The sequence below is a fragment of the Jaculus jaculus genome, chromosome 7, assembly GCF_020740685.1.
Source record: "Jaculus jaculus isolate mJacJac1 chromosome 7, mJacJac1.mat.Y.cur, whole genome shotgun sequence".
In the NCBI taxonomy this organism is placed as follows: domain Eukaryota; kingdom Metazoa; phylum Chordata; class Mammalia; order Rodentia; family Dipodidae; genus Jaculus; species Jaculus jaculus.
Window position 1 is genome coordinate 104,872,729 of NC_059108.1, and position 21,126 is coordinate 104,893,854.

The 21,126-nt window shown below is 38.9% G+C and overlaps 1 protein-coding gene across 2 annotated transcripts in view; it reads right to left on the reverse strand.

Moving 5' to 3' along the window:
• Positions 1 to 6,239: 6,239 nt before the first annotated feature.
• The window catches only part of Map4k5 (mitogen-activated protein kinase kinase kinase kinase 5), a 134,253-nt gene continuing 119,366 nt past the window's right edge, over positions 6,240 to 21,126 (reverse strand). For both annotated transcript variants that reach the window (XM_045154281.1, XM_004649167.3), the window contains 5 exons: positions 19,030 to 19,098; positions 15,245 to 15,337; positions 13,061 to 13,131; positions 11,273 to 11,328; positions 6,240 to 7,824 (listed from right to left, as the gene is read on the reverse strand). In XM_045154281.1, the coding sequence (XP_045010216.1) occupies positions 7,737 to 7,824; positions 11,273 to 11,328; positions 13,061 to 13,131; positions 15,245 to 15,337; positions 19,030 to 19,098 (377 nt within the window). In that variant the 3' untranslated portion in view covers positions 6,240 to 7,736. The remainder of the gene's footprint in view (positions 7,825 to 11,272; positions 11,329 to 13,060; positions 13,132 to 15,244; positions 15,338 to 19,029; positions 19,099 to 21,126) is intronic.

A 21,126-nucleotide genomic window follows, 5' to 3' on the forward strand; every position in this document is an offset into this window, starting at 1 on the left:
TGCTATATCACAGCCCCCACTTTAAGGGGACTGCTGGTTTCTGTAACAGGGATTTGGGGAGGGATGCTGAACTTTGTTTTTGCCATGGATCACCTGGTTTACTTTATCAGGGTGTTGCAGTTTGTCCAAGTGTTGCTCTTTACTAATCAGCCAGCTGTTGTAGAAATTCCTTCATGTTCTTGTGTTCTTGTCAGTGAAATTAGAGCTCCTCTTTCTAAGAAGGAATGAGCCTCAGTCTTTTTTTTTTTTTTTCCAGGTAGTGTCTTGCTCTAGCCTGGGATGGCCTGGAACTTACCATGTACTCTCAGGCTGGCCTTGAACCCACAACCATCCTCCTACCTCTGCTTCTTATGTGCTGGGATTAAAGGTGTGAGCCACCACACTGGCAAAGTTCCACTTCTTTTTTTTTTTTTTTTTAATAACATTGTAGGTTTCAGGTGCCATCATCTCTTAAATACCGGCGCCTCATCTCAGCCCAGCCTAGGGCATCCATCTCTCAGGTCCAGGGCTGGGTGCCACTCAGGGCCATTCCAGGAATCTCAATGTCATACAAAAGGGTAGGGTACAGTCTTTCAGAGTAGCGTCTGAGGTCCACTGGCTCCTTGTGGCTAGAGCTTTGGTGAGTCAAAGAACCCTGATGCAGGCCCTTGAGCCTCAGTTGTTAATTTCTGATACATGGTACTCTGCCTGGAGCATGATTCCTTCCCATCCCTGTCTCCTTCAGGGATGTGAACTAGCTTAGTTTTGTCAGATATTTCATCTATACTTGATAGGTCTGTGTAGATTCAGACTGATGGACTTGGGATGGATTTCAAAATTTTATTTATTTGTAAGCAGAGAAAGAGAGGGAGAGAAAGAGGGAGGAGAAAATGGGCCTGGCAGGACCTCTAGCAAATGAACTCCAGATGCATGCGCTACTTTTGCATCTGGCTTCATGTGGATACTGGGGAACTGAACCTGGGATGTACTTCAACATTCCAATGAACTTAATGCTCTTGAGAGCCGAGATGTGTGCAGGTCAGTGATCTCTTCCATAAGAATGTGCAACAAACGATACCCTTCAGACTGCACCTCAGCATTGGCCAAGCTCTCCTGAGGTGCCTCCCAGCTAATGACTGAGTTCTGTGTGGATCTGAAAGCAAAGCCACTCTTTTGGGTGTACAGTAAGTTCTTCCAGTTGAAGCATTCCCTCCTGGAGGGAGGAGAGAGGCTTTTGAGATGCAGGAAGTAAACACCACATATCTCCAGAAGTTCCCAAGATGTCCAGATTCACAAAGTCCCTCCCCAAGTGAATAAAAGCAGCCAGCAGTTGCGTGTGTGCAAGCTGTGCACTGTGCTCTAGCAACGCAGCTTCCTCAAGTTGTGCTGGGTTGGGCTCTTCCATGATGCCATGGCCTGTGAGTCATCCATGCTTCTGTAAGCAACCCCTAACCGTGCTCTGTAACTAACCCCAATACACTCAGTGGTTCACTAAGTTGGACTTTGGTGCAGTTCTGCTTTGGTCTGTTGGCTGTGCCCTATCTGGGGTGAATAGATGTCTGGTGACATTTCCCCCCAGTTTCACACACCACCTTCCCACCACAGACTCGTTGAGTGGGCAATCTTTACTCCCAAGATCTGCAATTAACTGGCCAGGATGTTCTCCACTGCAGTGTCCAGTTAGAGGCTTTTATTCTTTCTCACCTCATGAGGCAGGTCTGTGCTGATTCTTACTCCTGCTCACCACCTGCGTTATTCTTCATAGGAGGCATTTTCCACAGGTAAAAACCCCACACTTGTAATTTCCCCTCCATGTCTGCGTCTGGAGCTCCCATTCTCCAGACATGTGACAACGACTCAGTTTCCTTTTTGATGTTCTCCATGAATTAGGAACCACACTGCTCACATCATAGGGTGTGAAAATTAAAACAGTATGTCTCTTAGCTTAGTCTTGGCACAGATCGCTCTAAAAAATGCTTTTATTGTTGCAGGAGTACATTAGAAAGATGCACAGATCCTGAGTGCACATTTTTATATCACAAAGCAAGAAGGAAGGGAACACTCCAGATTCTCACAGCATCCACACATCACCATTTCGGTCACATTTCTCCTCACAGACAACCACTGCTCTGATTTCTAACACTATAGCTTGGTTTTGAACTTTGAAAAAAGAGATTACAAAGTGTACTTTTAAAAATATTTGTGTTTATGTCTGTGTACTTGCTGTCAAGCACGTGGAGGCCAGAGTTCCAACCTAGAAGTGTATTATTTTTCAATTTTTTCTTCCCACTACAAATGAATGCCAGCCTAGCTGGCCTACAAGTAAGCTTCAGGCTCAGTTGGCTTTGCCTCCCATTTTGGTAGGCCCACTGGGATCACAGACACATGTGTCACTTGGCATCTGGTTTTACATATGTACTTGGAAAGACTATGCTTCATAGACTTTGCAAACAAGCACCTTTACCTGCTGAGTCATCTCTCCAGCCCATCACAGTATACTTTTAATGTCTAGATGCTTACATGGAACATTATATTGTAGGGGATGGATATTCTCAATGACCCTTCAAAAGACTGGGCTAGAAGCAGTTTGTGAGAGGCTTACTGTTATGCCCATGTCCTGAGCATTTTTGCAGGGTTGCATTACAGACAAATGGAATGGTGTGTGCAGAGGGATATGGTACAGAAAGAAATATTTGGGTCAAACTGTTTGCCTGTTTTTTTTTTTTTTTGATATTTAATTATTTATGGGAGAGACAGATAGAGAAAATGGGCACACCAGGGCCTCTAGCCACTGCATACGAACTCCAGACACGTGCTCCCTTGTGCATCTGGCTCATGTGGGTCATGAGGAATCAAATCCGGGTCCTTAGGCTTCGCAGGCAAATGCTGTAACCACGAAGCCATTTCCCCAGTTGCTCTGGCCTGTTTTGCTGCAATTGACATTACAAACACTGAGACTGGGCAAGCTGACCTGCACTGGGACAACAGAAAGATTGAAGTCTTTTGAAGGGGCCTGAATGCTAAAGGTGTCTTGTTGTTCAAAGTCTGCTTTATTTTCCCCTGGATTAACAACTGGCACCCCACCTGGTATGGAGTGTAAGAAATGCAGGAAAGAGAGGGTCATTGAGTTTGCAATGCGGTCTTGTGTTTTGGAAATGGTCATGGGCAGTGTAAAGCAGGTTTGCTGGATGCCTGCATGGAGACCCAATGGAGCCATGAGGATGAACCATAGCTTGCAGTGGAGACCTAGTGGAGAGTGGAGATGCTGGGACCATGAGATGGCTGCCAAGGAGAGCTACCATGCCCGGATAAAATTTTCCAAGACTGTGAGTAAGCCTAGCTGGAGGGGCGGAATTGGAACTCCAGAGACTTGTTGCTGGTTAGAATTATCGAATTTGGAGACTTGTCATTGACTAGTAATTACAGTTTGATGTTTTCCCTATTTACATATTTTGTTATTTCTTTGCTATGCTCAATGCCATCTTTTGCAGTGTGTTTATTCTGTGCCATTATGGTTTTTTTTTTTTTTGGTTTTTCGAGGTAGGGTCTCACTGTGGTCCAGACTGACCTGGAATTAGTAGTCTGTAGTCTCACGGTGGCCTTGAACTCATGGCGATCCTCCTACCTCTGCCTCCCAAGTGCTGGGATTAAAGGTGTGCGCCACCATGCCTGGTTTACCATTATGGTTTTATGGGGGGATTATTTTTTTTTGGTATTATGGCTCAGTTAAAAGACCTTAGACTATGGGGATGTCTGAACATCATTAGGACTGATTAAAAAAAATGGGGACTTTTAAATTTGCACTGAATGTATTGTATTTTATACCATGTATAGGTATCAGTCTTTGGGGGCCAGGGATGGAATGTGGTGGTTTGGTTCAGGTGTCTCCCATAAACTTAGGTGTTCTAAGTGCTAGGTTCCCAGCTGATGGCAATTTGGGTATTAACATCTCTTGGAGGCAATGTATTTTGGGGGTGAGTTTATGGGTGTTATAGCCAGTGTTCCCCTGTCAGTGTTTTGCATACTCTCCTGTTGCTATTTTCTACCTTATGTTGGCCAGAGGGCGATGTTCTCCCTCTGCTCATGCCATCGTTTCCCTCTGCCACCATGGCGCTTCCCCTCGAGTCTGTAAGACAAAATAAACCCTTTCTTTTCCCAAAAGCTGCTCTTGGTCAGGTGATTTCTGTCAGCAATGTGAACCTGATTACAACACATTGGTATCTGTTATAATGTCTCCTTTTCTATCTTGAAGTTTGCTGAGTCTTTTTCCTTTGGGTTATTTGGCTAAGGGCAGGTCAATTTTATCTTTTCAAGCAACCATTTGTTTCATCATTTTTTTGGTTTACATTTTATTATTTTTTGCTCTGATTTTTTAAGCTTTGTTTATTTGAGAGAGAGATGGGGGGGGGAGGCAGAGATAGGGAGAGAATAGGCATGCCAGGGCCTCTAGCCACAGCAAGTAAACTCCAGACACATGTGCCCCCTTGTGCATCTGGCTTATGTGGGCCCTTTGGCTTTGCAGGCAAATGTTGTAACCGCTAAGCCATTTCTCCAGCCCCTGATCATTTTCTTAAAATTTTATTTTATTTGACATAGAAAGAGGGAGAGGGAGAGAGAGAATGGGTGCACCAGGGCCTCCTGCCATTGCAAATGTATTCCAGATGCATGTGTCTCCTTGTGCATCTGACTAACGTGGGCCCTGGGGCATTGGACCTGGGTCCTTTGGCTTTGCGGGCAAACGCCTTAACTGCTCAGCCATCCTTTCAGCCCTGCCCTGATCTTAATTAATTTTCCCCTCCTATTTACTTAGGGTTTAACTTGTTCTTGTTTTTCCAAGTCCAGTGGTACACGATTAAGTCTATTTTTTTTTAGGCTGACCTGGAATTCACTATGTAGACTCAGGGTGGCGTGGCCTCAAATCCACAGTGATCCTCTTACCTCTGCTTCCTGAGTACTAGGGTTAAAGGCATATGTCAACATGCTTAGCCTTAATGGAATTTTTAAATATAGTTATAGAACTCCCCACATAGTATTGCCTTTCATTGTATTCCATAGCTTTTAATATGCTGTCTTTTCATTTTAATTTAATTCTAGGACTTCTCAAATTTTCTTCTTGTCCATTCTCCATGAGTTTGTATACAGTCTGCTGTTGAAGGTTCTTATTAAGGTATTCTTGTCTTGAATCATAGTTTTAAAAATCTTTCTGAGGCTGGAGAGATGGCTTAGGGGTTAAGGCACTTGCCTGGGAAGCCTAAGGACCCATGTTCTACTCTCCAGATCCCACGTTAGCCAGATGCACAGAGGTGAGGCAAGCACAAGGTCGCATAAGCCCACTAGGTGGTACAAGATTCTGGAGTTCAATTGCAGTGGTTGATGCCCTGACATGCCAATTATCTCTCTAAAGCATTTTCCTCTTACTCTATTAAGTTTGTTTTAATTAAGAACTTCCTGCCATTGCCTTTTATTTTTCATGTTGAAACTTTATTTTTTTTAACTCTTGGTTGACTACACCGTTTAAAAAATATGTATTATTTATTTTAGATAGAGAAGGGAAGAGAGAGAGAGAGAGAAGGAGAGAGAGGTGGGAGGGAGGGAGAGAATAGGCATGCCAGGGCCTCTAGCCACTGCAAACAAACTCCCGATGCATGTGCCTCCTTGTGCATCTGGCTTATGTGGGTCCTGGAGAGTCGAACGGGGATCTTTTGGCTTCTCAGGCAAATGCCTTAACTGCTAAGCCATCTCTGCAGGCTGACTGCACTTTTTTTTTTTTTAATAGCATAGGCCTAATATGCTGTGGGTGCATGGTGGACAGACCAAGTACATTGTCACTGTAGTGTTACCTGGGTGCACAGATTAGCTGGGAGGCTCTGGTGTCAAGATCTTTTTTATTTTTATTTATTTAGTTTTTGAGGTAGCATCTCACTCTAGCCTAGGCTGACCTGGAATTCACTATGTAGTCTCAGGGTGACCTTGAACTCACGGCGATCCACTTACCTGCCTTCCTAGTGCTGGGATCAAAGGTGTGCACCACCATGCCTGACTGTGGTATCAAGATCTTACTTAGGGTTTTTCACTTGCAGTGGCCAATGTTCAGTGGGAGGACTCTTCCAGTACTCTCTTAGGATGTACCTATCATGTAAATTTTCCCTGTTTTGAGGATGGTCCCCTGTCATCTACTGCATACCATATCCCCTGGTCTAGAAGACTCAGGTAGGCTATCCCATAGAAACAGCCATATTAAAGAACAAATACTTTACAGATTGTTTGTATAACATTTTATTACTTATATATTGCATAGTGAACAGAGTCAGAAGACTCATGGTCTGGCTCAAGAACTAACTTGTATAAATTGGGTGAGTTATTTAACTTTGTTAAACCCTCATTTCCTTATCTGAAAAAAAATGGGACATGAAAATATGTATTTTATAAAACTGCTAAAGATTGAATGAGATAGATACACTATCTTCCTGTCAAGTAATTGGTCAGACTAATTCTATAGTTTCATTAGTAGCCTCTTATTCACCATCTTAATGCAGCTGTTCTCAATAAATGCATTAAGACAGCAGATACCAATGTAACATTTTAATTTTGAATATTAAAAACAGTAAAGAAAAATGAACTAAAATGGCCATATCCTTTCAAATTTATAATACTTTTTTAAAAAACAATACTCATTTAAACTATCCCATCAGGAATTTAATTTCATTATTTTTTTTCTTAAACCTATACAAAACAAACACATATGTGAAAAATCCCAAGATTACATGTGCAATTGTTTTACAGTTCCCCCTCTGGCATAGTATACGTCAAATACATAACATGGGCAGTTAAATACTTTTCTACATTAGGGATGATAATATATATGAAGATTAATTTCTTATGTATTATCCCTAATGTAAAAAAAAAATCACAGGTATATCATACTGCTTGTCAAAAGTACATATACATGGTAGTCATACTTAGACATTACACACCCTATCTGTGGATTTTTCATCCATCAATAGCTTTTGCATGATCCCTTACAACTATTTGTAGTTGAAAACACAAAATTACCTTTTAAGGCAATCCTGTATGAAACTGTATTATAAGGTACTTCTGTTAAATGAAAATGCATGTGTTGAACCCCTAAACACACTACCTTTAACCCCTGAAGTACTCTTCTGAAAAGGTAAACAAAATTTCATATATTATAAAAAAATTTAAGCTGCTCTGCAACCTTCCTTTACTAAAAGTTAGATACATTACACCACTCCAGCAAGAGATTAATAAATAAGGATTAAATATTCTATTTTACAAAAACAGTCAGAATGACCAATGTAAAAGTAAAAAGCTTGTTTGATAATTTCTTTATCAAATTATGTCCACTAAGGAATAAGACATGGTATAAAATGATAGAACGTTCACTAAATTTATCTCTGTGAAGATAATCACAAGTTATTCAAAAACACCATGGCACCTTTGTTATAAACATTATTATTTTTTTTAAAAAAGACTGTGTTTCCTTGAACTAGAGGAGTATTTGTCTCATAGCTTTTATTAAGCAAACTTGATATAACCACCACACAGTGGCAAGAGATGACTAGCTGTTTCCAGCTATAGAAAATATTGAATTCTACCTTAACATACAGATCATGTGAGATATAACCCATGACAGTTAAAGCTAATCATACTGCAGTCTGCACTGAATTCCCTTAAAATACTCTTGCTTCCAATGGAGTAAATTCATTTTCCTATCATTTGAAATTATTTTCTGTTGCTTAGTAACTATTTTCATGTCCAGCCAAGATGTAGAGATTGCTGTGTGCAGTAGGATTTTCTGTTGGTCTACTTTCTAAAACGACAACTCTGCAATGAAACAAACAACAACAAAAAATTTAAGTGTGAAAATAGTTTCCAATGCTTAAATACCAATATGAAATCAATGATTATCACTGGTTCACCTACTCATAAAATCACATAAGTACCATAGATAAATAACCAAATTCATTGTTACATCTTACAACTTCAAAGTACAACTGCATAACTGGTTTATATAAAGTACCAAAATTGTCTCGGGATAGTAGCATCACTTTATCTAGCTAAAACCCAATTTACTTACTTATAACTGCCAATAATGGGAGTAACAATGTCTTATGAATCTGTTCTAACAGGAAGAGTGGGAGAAGAGCTACAGAGTAAATAAAACAAGACCCTAGGAGACACTCATTTAAACTCTTCCTCAAAGTTTTCATAAAACTAATGATTTAAAACCAAGTATGAAATGATAGCCCACTTTTTCTATGTCCCTGGAGCAAAAGCAGTGAAAGAGACAAAGAACTAATAGAAAGGGAAAAAAAAGTCAGTAATGCTCAGTTGTGAGGAGGAGGGGCTTGAGAACAACGTAAGGTAATGACCCATGCAGAGGACGTCTATAAGGGGAATGGGAGGAGATACTGCACATGTATTTTATATTTTTTGAGTGTACAGATTTTAATTTGAAAAATTTTAGTAAATAAGTATGTGTGTGTGCACACATGCATGATTTCCATGGTGCATGTGTGGAGTCAGAGGACAACTTTTAGTTCATTCCCTCCTTTCTACTTTGTTTTCAAGGCAGGGATCTCTCATTTTTCATTACTTGAGTCATAAACCTCTGGGAAATTCTCCTGTATCTGTTTCCCTTCCCACTGTAGGTGTACTGGGATTACAGAAATTTACCATAGCTTTTGGCTTTATTTTAAATGGGGCCTGGGGATAACAACTCATATACTCAGGAGTTCCACAGCAGACACTATCCACTTATCCGTCCACTAAGCCCAATCCAGTATATGGATGTTATACAACTAGCATATTATTACCTTTATAATAATAGTAAAATATATTTTATATATTACAGAATCTGTAAGAAAAAAATTACCTATAGTGCAACTGCCCAGGGTCAAACACTATCAGTATTTTAACATAGTCTCCTATATGTAAATATGTATATTTATTTATTTAAAAATTTTAAAATTCATTTGATAAGGTGAGCAAAAGAGGCAGAAAGAGAGAAAAAGAGACAAAGAGAGAGAATTGGTGTTCCAGGGCTTCCAGCCACTGCAAACAAACTCCAGACTCATATGCCACCTTGTGCATCTGGCTATGTGGATCCTGGGAAATTGAACTTTGGTCCTTTGTCTTTGCAGGCAAGTGCCTTAAACACTAAGCCACCTCTCAAGCCCTAAATATGTATATTTAAACAATAAATGTTTTTAAAAAAATTATTGATTTAAGAGAGGAGAGAGAGAGAGAGAAAGAGAAGAGAAAGATAGTGACAGACAGAGAGAATAGGTATGTCACAGCCTTCAGCTGCTACAAATGAACTCCAGATACATGTGCCACCTTATGAATCTACCTGACTTACATGGGTCCTGGGGAATCAAAATTCAGTCCTTTGGCTTTGCAAGCAAGCATCTTAACCGCTAAGCCATCTCTCCAGCTCAATAAAATTTTTAAGTCATTTTGGAAAATTAAGGTACAGTAAAAAACTCTTGAGATATATTCATCTCTCATGAGAATGGCTGGGCATGGTGGCTCATGTTTTTAATCCCAGCATTTGGAAGAGAGAGTAGGAGTATTGCTGAGAGTTTGAGGCCAGCTTGGAACTACAAAGTGGGTCCAGGTCAGCCTGGGCTAGAATGACAGCCTACCTCAAAAACAACAACAAAAAATCTTGAGTATGCTCAAGTACAAAACAATGGTTTGAAAAAAGTTTCTAGAACAAATGGTGACATAATTGTGAGATAGTACAAACAAAAGTCACAGAGCAAAGGATGGGTAAAGGAAGCAGAGTGAAACTAGTGACAAGGTACCAACCCTCCATCAGCAGAATTACGGTCAGCTCTTCATGCAGAATTAGAGCTTGTCATTGTAGCTCTAGAACCATTTACCAGGTGGTCTTTAAATTCATTCTTGTTTTCCTTTATCTTGCTAGACTACTTACTAGGTTGCCATGCTTTGTGGGCTTACCTATTCTTTTTTTCTTTTTTGTTTTTTTCTGAGCCAGGGTCTTTCTCTAGCCAGGGCTGATCTAGAACTCACTGTATAGCCCCAAGCGAACCTTTAACTTACAGCAATCCTACCTCTGCCTCCTGACCGCTGGGATTATAAGTGTGAGTCACCATATCCGGCATGGCTTACCTCTTTTCCACTCACTAAAGTTGTCACTCTAGTTTTCAAAAATGCATTTTTCAGAGCTGAATTGATGGCTCAGCAGTTACAGTGCTTGTTTGAAAAGCCTAACGACCAAGGTTGGATTTCCCAGTATCCTTGTAAAGCCAGATGCACAAAGTGGCTTAAGCATGTGGGGTTTGTTTGCAGTGACTTGAGGCCTTGGTTTGTCTACTCTGTCTGCCTGTCTTTTCTCTCTCTGTTTGCAAATAAATTATATATATTTGGTTTTTTGAGGTAGAGTCTCACTCTAGCCCAGGCTGATCTGGAATTCACTATATAGTCTCAGGGTGGCCTTGAACTCATGGTGATCCTTTGACCTCTGCCTCCCAAGTGGTGGGATTAAAGGTGACATCACTCCCAGCTTATAAAAATATTTTTTAAAATTCACTTTTCTCCTTAAAAAGCTCTCCATAACTTTTAGAATTATAACTCTCCATTCTCTGTGGCCTTCCTCAAGCATCTGACATTTAAGCAATGTTTGGACTTGCCAATTATTTTGCTCACAAAGCAATTACAGAATTCTTCTAATTAAGACTTACCTCAGAAACTGAGTCTAATATTTTCTGACATCCAAGTAAGTACCAGGAGTGAATATGTGCAATACTTAATTGAAGGCAATATACTAGGGAAGGGATGATGAAAATAAAAGGAACTGAAATATTTGTCAGAGTACTAGGGATATAAACAGCTATATTTATAATTTTTATTTATTTATTTTCAGGGGGAGAGAGAGAATGAAAGCATATAGGCATGTCAGGGCCTCTAGTTGCTGCAAACAAACTCTAGATATATGCACCACTTTTGCATCTTGGCTTTATGTGGATACTGGGGAGCTGAACCCAGGCCATTGGGCTTTACAAGCAAGTACCTTAACCTCTGATCCATCTCTTCAGCCCTATATTTACAAATTTTTGTCTTGGTTGAATATAGATTTCTAGAAGCATGGAAAGACTGCTAAACTAATATACTAAAATATTACTTACTGTCTCAATAAAGATATGGATGATCCCTTGAAGAATTTTGTTGGAAATATAAGCTTAAGGTATAATTAAGAGTTATAATTGTAACAACCTTTGTTTACTTAACATAATCAAATTATTACCTGTCTGACCCCAGTAAGCGGAAAACTCTTGTTTCATCTGAAATTTCCTGGGTAACCTATGAAAGAAAATACTTACCAATTAGAATACCTTAGCCTTATATTTCTTAAATAGAAATTTAAAAATTATTTTACAGGGGGGAAGGTGTTACGATGGGATATTTTTTATAATTATGGAAAATGTTAATATAAATAAATAAGAGAAAAAATATTTCAAAAGGGCATTTAAATAGAATGGATACTTTTCTTTTTAATGCAAGAGAGAATTGCCACACCAGGGCCTCCAACCACCTTCTACAAACTCCACATGCTTGCATCACCTAGTGGGCTTGTGTGACCTTGTGTGCTTCTATCACCTTGTGGGTCTGGCTTACATGGGACCTGGAGAGTCGAACATGGGTTTAGGCTTTGCAGGCAAGCACCTTAACCTCTAAGTTTTTATTTTACAACGCAGCTGTTTGAGGTGGCAACCTGTAGCCACTTCATTTTAGCCTAATTGTGGTGGCCATTCTCAAGAGGAAGTAGTATACACTAATGTATTCTGCTGTTTTTTCCACTGCTGCAAAAGGTATCCTACTATGTACAAGTAGCATCCCAAAGTGTCGGAGGTTTGGGAGCAGTTCTTAGCCAAGATGGGAGGTTTGGCTGATGAGGGTAAGAAACAGCTTTCCTTGGATGGGGCTAGAAAAAGTTTGTGTGAGAGGCTTGCTGTTATGCCCATGTCCTGAGAACTTGTGCAGGGTTGTTTTGCACAGAAATAAGACTGATGTGAGCAGAGGAATATGGCACAGAAAAAAAAAAAAATCAAATCTTTGGGCCTAAGCTGCTTTCCATTCACCTGCAATTGTTTGAGAGATTTTAACCATTGAGATTGGGCCAGCTGACTTGCACTGGGGCAACAGGAAGAATGTAGATTCTTTTGAAGGGACCTGAGTGCTTAAGGAGTACCCTGTTCTTCAAAGTCTGCTTTATTCCTCCCTGGATTAACAAACTGGTACTCTACCTGGTATTATGGAGTATAAGAAATGCAGGAAAGAGAGGCTCATTGAATTTGCAACATGGTCTTATGTTTTGGAACTGGCCATGGGCAGTGTGAAGCAGGTTTGCTGGATGCCTGCATGGAGACCCAATAGAGCTGTGAGGATGGAGTGTGGGTTGCAGTGGAGACCCAGTGGAGCTGCTGAGACCACAAGATGGCTGCTAAGGAGAGCTGCTGGCCCTGGATGAAGTTTTCCAAGACTATGAGTAGCCTAGCTGGAAGGGTGGAATTGGAACTCCAGAGACTTGTTGCTGGTTAGAATTATCAGACTAGGAGACTTGTCACTGGCTAAAATTGTTGGACTTGGAGTTACAGAGTTTGATGTTTGCCATAGTTGTTTTATATCTTCTATTTGTTGATTATTTCTTTGCTATGCCCAATGCCATCTTTTGCACCTCTCCAGCCCTATAAATGTAGTATTTTAAAAGAAGTTACGTATATACGGATTAAGGAAAATGTTCATTAAACTTAGAAATGTTTGACAAGATTAGATACACAAATTACCATATTAAGGACTAAAACTTTGTAACCATATTTTGTAATTTCTTGTGGCTACTAAGAACATAAAACTACAACATAAAAGTGAACATATTTGAAGAGAAAATTCTCATTCTATTGTTATAACAGCTATAGTATTAAAGGCACTAAAACATGGTAATGCAGATTCTGACAGGAACTGAATAAAATGAACATTTCAACATTTAAAATCTTAAATTAAAAAGGGGTCAGTGGAGGTAATTTGAGGAACATACCTCATCAGATTTGAAGCTTTTACCTTGCATCCCATGTTTCCAGAAAGCTAACACACTGTCTTGAAGGCATACTACAAAAACATAAGGGAGAACTGAAACTAAAGTCAAGTAGAGTATTTCCCTATCAATTTCCCTTATTATTATTATTTTTTTTTTTTGGTTTTCCGAGGTAGGGTTTCACTCTAGCTCAGGCTGACCTGGAATTCACTATGCAGTCTCAGGGTGGCCTCGAACTCATGGTGATCCTCCTACCTCTGCCTTCTGAGCACTGGGATTAAAGGCATGTGCCACCACACCTGGCTTTTTCCCTTAACTATTTTTAACAAATCATAGTGTAAGGCTATTCAAGTGCTTAGACAAGATTACATTGTCTAGACCATTATACTATTGCTCAACATTTTTGTGGCTAAGGCATGTCTAAACTCAAGTAATTTGCTGAGACAGTTATGTAGTTTTCAAAGATGTATATAACAGGCATTAAACATGGGTTAACTTCTGATTAGTTGAATATTAGTATATTCATTTCTTTTTCATATGCTGTATCTTTTGTTTTAAGTAAATAAGATGACAAAAATATGCAAGTGAATTCTTAGATCTAAAACAAGTTATTTAAATACCTATTAGGCAATTATCTTTTATATTATTTTCCATATTACAAAATTAATTTAGAAGGTGAATCTGTCCCATAATCAAAATCAAATCACATTGAATTCTATCAGCCAATCTTATATAAAATTCTTAGTATTTAACCACTTATGATAATGTATTAAGTATGAGTATAGTTAGAGAAACATGAACATAAATAAACAGGATAGGGAAAGTAATTGAAAATTATATTGTCTCTTTCTCTCTCCTTTTCTCCCTTCTTTCCCTCCCTTTCATTCTCTCCCTTATATTCTTTTACCCCTTCTTTCTTCCTTCCTTCTCCTCTCCCATTTTGTTTTCTTTATTTTGAGCTGCTAGGGGCTAAAGGGGGTCACTGTGGGTTTTAGGCCAACCTAGGACTACAGAGTATGTTCCAGGTCAGCCTGAGCAAGAGTAAAACCCTACCTCAGAAAAAAAAACCCACAACACAAAAACTTTCTAACCAACAAAAAATATGCTTTAAAGGCACATACATAGTTTTAAAGGTAAATATATATTATAATTATGTAATATACAGGTATGATCCAAATAAAAATGGTTACTTTAACTTTTAAAAATAAACGGTAGAATCTTATTACCCAAAATATTTATAGCTATGTTTTCTCACAAGTTATCACTCTTGAGGAAAATAATGACACAGCAGCAAGAATGATCAAATGATAAATTATAATGCTTTTTAAAAAAATCATCCGGGCGTGATGGCGCATGCCTTTAATCCCAGCACTCGGGAGGCAGAGGTAGGAGGATTGCTGTGAGTTCGAGGCCACCTGAGACTACAGAGTGAATTCCAGGTCAGCCTGGGATACAGTGAGACCCTACCTCGGAAAACCAAAAAAAAAAAAAAAAAAATCATCAAACCAGTGAGTATTGTAAAGCAAAACCCTCACTGGCAAGGATGCAATTAAAATGACAAATTAGTTTCTACATCATGCAAGAAACAACTGTTTATAGCAACAGGTTTAAAAGTAGTAACTGTCCTTTAATCCCAGCACTTGGGAGGTAGAAGGATCGCTGTGAGTAAGAGGTCATCCTGAGACTACAGAGTGAGTTCCAGGTCAGCCTGGACTACAATGAGACCCTACCTCAAAAACAAAACAAAACAATCAAAACAAAGTAATAATTACCAACACAAATCAACTAGCATTTTATCTGGCAAATAACTACAGCATAACTTACACTATGGTCACAACATACAAGTACCTTTTATGATTTGTAAACAATTGGGAGAAGTATAATTAACTTGACTCAGCAATGGGAATGAGCACATTGAAAAAAAAATCCAAGAAATAATAAAATGGTTGAAACCTGCACTGTCCAATTGGTAGCAAATAGTGACATGTAGCTATTTACATTAAAAATCAAATTAACTGAAAACTGGTATTTTGTAGCACTAGCAATGTTCTAGGCACTTACCAGTCCTGTGTATTTAATAAACCATTACATGTAAAAGCACAGACAGAGAGTATTAACATAGAGTAAATTAAAAAAAAAAAACAACCAACCATTCCAAATTCAGTAATAAAAAAAAGGAAGACTTACCTACAGATTCAATGCGAAAATCAAAACTTAGCTCAGAGGCCAATTTCTTACTTGATTTTAGTTTTCCTTGTAGATTTACAATTTTTACAAATTCTTAAAAGGAAAAAAAAGTCAAGACCATTGAACAATGATAGTTTCATTTTTAAAAGTATATTTCCTTACAAGTAGCAACTTTGCTGTTCAGATATTTAAAGAGTTGCTTTTGTTCCATAACAAATTATACAACATTTGGCAAGCAATGCTTATTCTAAGTGAGTTCTACTCTGTAAAGATAACAAGGCAAGAAATAGTACTCTTTAGGGCAGTAAACTCTGTGGTGTGGAACATCAGGAATAATCAACTACCCTCTTATCCATTTGTTTTTTTCTGAGCAGGGTCTTACTGTAGCCCAAGCTGGCCTCTAACTCACAGTGATCCTCCTACCTTGGCCTCCCCAGTTCTGGACTTATAAGTGAGTATCCCCACTCCTGACACACACACACACACTCTCTCTCTCTCCCCATATATATATATATATATATATATAAAATATTTAAATTTCATCATCTTAGCTCTGGCTTGCAGAGCAAACCTTCCTTTCTCTTCTGCATACTTTCATGATTTGTAATTGCAAACTTGTCTCTACTGCTGTCTACTAAAACCAATTCATGTCATAAAGCTGGCAACAAATTTTGGAAGTGGCTTAGCGGTTAAGCACTTGCCTGTGAAGCCTAAGGACCCCGGTTCGAGGCTCGATTCCCCAGGACCCGTGTTAGCCAGATGCACAAGGGGCACATGCGTCTGGAGTTTGTTTGCAGTGGCTGGAGGCCCTGGTGTGCCCATTCTCTCTCACTCTCTCTCTCTGCCTCTTTCTCTGTCTGTCACTTTCAAATAAATAAATAAACATAAAAAAAAACAAACACACACACACACACACACAAAAAAAAAAAAAAACAACAAAAAAAAAAAACAGAGATCTCTTGGGCTGGAGAGATGGCTTAGCACTTAAGGCATTTGCCTGCAAAGCCAAAAGACCTTGGTTCGATTCCCTAGGACCCATGTAAGCCAGATGGACAAGGTGGCACATGTGTCTGGAGTTCGTTTGCTGTGGATGGAGGCCTGGGCACACCATTCTCTCTCTCTTTGCCTCTCTCACTCTCATAAATAAATAAATATTTAAAAAATATTTAAAAAAAAACCAGATCTCAAGTTATTTTCCAGTTGCCTTGGATTAGCTGTGAACACAGAGCCTTATTTATTTCAGAAAAAGAGGCAGATAGGTAGAGAAAGAACACGCACGAGAGAGACACACACACAGAAAGAATGGGTGCTCCAGGGCCTCTGGCCACTGCAAATGAACTCCAGGTGCAAATGTGCCACCTTGTGCAGCTGGCTTACGTGGGTACTGGGGAAATGAACCTGGATCTTTTAGGTTTTACAGTCAGGTGCCTTAACCACTAAGCCATCTCTCCAGCCTGTTTTTTAAAACTGTGATAAAATATGTCACCAAAATTAAAACTCAGCTCTTCTTTGCTGTTAATCTTTCCTGACACCTGAACCTCTAGGTCCCTGCCTCTGACAGGCCTTCCCCATCTCAGCCTGGCTGGGTTGGGATGGTGAGGTGGGGGGATCCCTATTCCTACATGGGTCCTCAACCCACTCCTGCCTTCCATAAATCAGAAGCTTTCTGTACTTCTCTTTTCTTTCAAAAATATTTTGTTTATTAATTTGAGGGACAAAGATGCAGATAGAAAGAGAAAAAATAGGTACACCAGGGCCTGTAGCCACTGCAAATGAACTCCAGACACATGTGTCACCTTGTGTACCCAGATTTATGTGGGTACTGAGAATCAAACCCTGGTCCTTTGGCTTTACAGGCAAGCATCTTAACTGCTAAGCCATCTCTCCAGCCCCATTTCCTTCTCGTAATTTAGTAAATTCTCTCAAAACCTTAAAAAGAATTAAAACTCAACAAAATTTATCTTCCTTTGATGACTCTATGGGTTTAACTTTGATGACTTTAGGGATTTAATACTTGTAGTGGTTGAAATGTGTAGCTCCATAGACTCAGGTCTGAATCTTCAGTCTCTGGGGGTGAATCCTGAATCCAGCCCTACTGTGTGTGGAGAACAGTTTGGAGCTCTGGCTGTTGGTAGTGCTTGTTGCTTTTGTTGGTGTCTCTCTGCTATGAATCTATATGGAAGGGAGCCACCTTCTTCTGCCATTGATGATGTTCCCCTGGAATTTGTAACACTGAAATAAACCCTTTCTTCCCTCAAACTGTGTCTGGGTGGGTTTTGTCCCAGCAATGTGAAGCTGACTGTAACAACAGTAAAGCTTCAGCATAATTAAATTCTTGTTATTTGATTATTTACTTTATAGCACATCTAGTCTATTTGATTAAAAATGAATTGATGAAATGTACTTCAGATTAGTAGTTAATAACATTCCAATGTTACCAGTATTCAGAGTGAAATTTCCAACAACAAAAAAAATACCAATGGTGAGTGAAACACTGCAGGTTTTAATTTACTCATATAAAATATTAGATGCTCTTTATTAACTATATAAAGTAATTTTACTTTAGGGAACCCCTGAAAGCACTGACTGTGAAATAATAATGGGCAAAGTCAATAAAATGAGTTTTAGAACAACCCCGTAGCTTTCAGGTAGTTTAGTCACTTAAAAAAAAAATTGGGATGGACCAATCTTGTACAATAAATTCCTCCACATTGAAATATTCCCTCTTAAGAGGGAGGTTCAGGAGACCAGGAAAGTCAAGTCTGGGAAAGCTGAAACTTAAAAGGTCACATGATCACTCCTCCAAGATTAAAGGAGCAGTAAACAACTACTGAGGAGTAAACCCAGGTCTGGGAAAAGGTAGGAAGACCCTTCCTTAAGACTATATAAAGGTTAAACAACTGCTTGTGGGGTGGACACCTCTGACCAAGAGCTGTCGCAATGTGAGCTCCAGAGAGGCAGCTTCCATGAGTTGACCACTTATGCTGGGGTGAGCTTTTCAGTGATGCAGCTAGCTGCCTGTGAGTCACTTATGGTCCTATAAGTAACCACAATACTCACTGGTTCACCAACACTGAATTTGGTGCAGTTGTGCCTTAGTCTGTTGTCAGTGCCCAATTTGGGGTGAATAGATGTGTATTCGCATCTCCCCAGGAAGAAAGTTTCACAAGATAACCAATCATAGCAAATATTGCCATGTTTCTAATATAATCCTAAGTCTGGATGAAGTCCACTTTGTAGGATTAGCTGCATAAAAACAAGGTAGGCTTAAATCACCAGAATGCTTTATTTTCAAAATCTAAGTGTGTTGCTATGGTGCTATGATTTTTCTGCCTTTCTACTGCTCACAGTATAATCCACTTCCATCAGTAGTAACTTTCTCTGCATGAAAAGAATCAGAGTTGGCAGGTGGAGGTGTCAAACCTCTAAATACATGAGAACTGATATGACAGACATGACTCCAAAAGTGCATCTTATATTATTTTATAATAATTTTACTATAACATTCTATTTTTCATTAATTATGAAAAGGTATGAGATAAAATAAGTTATACAGAATCCAGAACTCTACCCCCAGATATGGCTAACAGTTCTAATATAATGTCTCCAAGCAGGACAGATACAAAATTATAAGAGGATGGCACTAATGAACAAATAATGGCTGCATCTGTAGCCAATTTAGCTTTTTCTTCAACAAAACCAGGTCACTTAAAGAAATGAAAATCCATTCCACTAACATAATTGTTTTGTTAAGTAAAATAAACTCAAAATAAAAGAGTACTTACTGTCTAAACACACCAAAACAGTGTCTCTTTCCAACTGTGTTACATGAATGGAATCAAGCTGTTGGCTGCCTTAAAGGGGGGAAAAGGTTACAGTTACACAGTATGCTTTAATAAACTGAGGTACAAAATAAATACAAAGTCTGAATCTTACTGAAATTTAGTTTATAAAATATGACACAAATTTCATTTAGTCATGCTGTCTTTCAAAAAATGGGTATATGTATATATGTTATGTATATATAATATAAGCCCTAATATAGATGACTTAGGCTAGAAAAAAAAAAGAAGCAGAGGGCAATTATGGGGAGAAAGGAAGACCTAGGACATATTTACACAATGGCTAGCTTTTGCTCTGAATTTACACAATTAATGAGAGATGGAAACAAGACCAGCTCAGTGAATCATAGCATCTTTGAAACTAAGTCAGTGATTCATGACATAAGGATTAATGAAACCGCGACCATAGAAAGTTCCTGGTGTTGGTGTGTGTTTAAAGGTATACAGGCACTCCTTTATAAACAGACCACTAAATAGCACAATGAACAATATTGTCAAATACAATCCATAAAATTTCAGGCAACACACACCAAAAATAATGTTTCTCTATTAGTGTATGTTTATGCATCCACTAACAGTGAGTACTGACCACTTTTTAAGTCCTTAGAGACAAGGATAGTGTGATCAACTCAGAATAAGATGATCATAGGATACAGGTCCTCGAATAGAGCTCATTTTAATGTTCCAACTTTACCAGCTGAAAGCACAGCTTCTTGGCTAAAGAATAAGCATCACTGGGATTTGGATTAACAATCACTTGTGAAATGGAGAAGCCTAGTAAATACAAATTTTGGAAAAGAAAGGCTGTCCCAACCTCTGGGAGAGATTTGAAAGATATCCCTGGCAGAAAAACCTGGCTCTCCTCAGGAAGTAATTTTTGGTCTGTTTTAATTTTAGGTTACATATTGTTAAAGGTGGGTATAACAGGATATCTCAGACATGAAAAACAACAAAATCCTCAGAAAATGCCCAAATCAGACTAAAATTCCAAACAGGACTCAGTAATCATCCAGCTTACAAACACACAACACAGAAGAGGCTGCAAATCTATACTTAATAATTGTAATGAAAATCTGGTATGCTACACAAACCTGCAAACAAACTGTTGAGGGTGTGGGATAAAAACAGTCTTAGTATTTATTAATCATGTGGCTTTAAAATAAATTGATCTACAGTTATTTTTTGGTTATTTTTATTTATTCATTTGAGAGAGACAGAAATGACAGAGAGAAAGAGGAGGAGAGAGAGAGAGAGAAAGAGAATAGGTGCACCGGGGCCTCCAACAACTCCAAATCTGGCTTACATGGATACTGGGGAATCGAGCCTTGAACTGGGGTCCTTAGGCTTCACAGGCAAGTGCTTAGGTGCTAAGCTATCACTCCAACTCATCCTACAATCACTTTTATGAGTAGTAACTACCTAAGGGGAGACATTTATATCAAGGGTGCATATTTCTCATAATAATAAAGCAAAGGCATTAAATCACAAAGAGAAAGATGGAGTACAAAACTACTGTTTTGTCCACATAGGGAGAGTTCACAGTTCAGGGTACATGTTAAATTTTCAGGAATTTTGTATGCAACCGCTAATGGTGGCACTGTTAATACCACAGAAACAGGTAACCACACAAATGGTTGTACCTGATGATTCTATTGTGAAACTAGGACATTGATGGTTCATACTGACTTTAAAAAATATATGGGATCAAATCCAAATCCTTTGGCATTGCTAAGCACACATAATTATCACTAAACTATACCTCCAGTCTTATTCTGAAAATGATATTCATGTGGTTCAACATTAGCTTTAATAATTGGAATACATAATGAGTTCTTTTAAAAAATATTTTTATTTATTTACAAGCAGAGGAAAACAGAGAAACGAGAGGTAGAGAGAGAGAATGGGTGTACCAGGGCCTTGCAATGAACAATGCATGTGCCTGCCACTTTGTGCATCTGTCTTTATTGTGGGTACTGGGGAATCAAACCCAGGTCATTAGGCTTTTCAGGCAAGTACCTTAACTACTGAGAAATCTTGCAA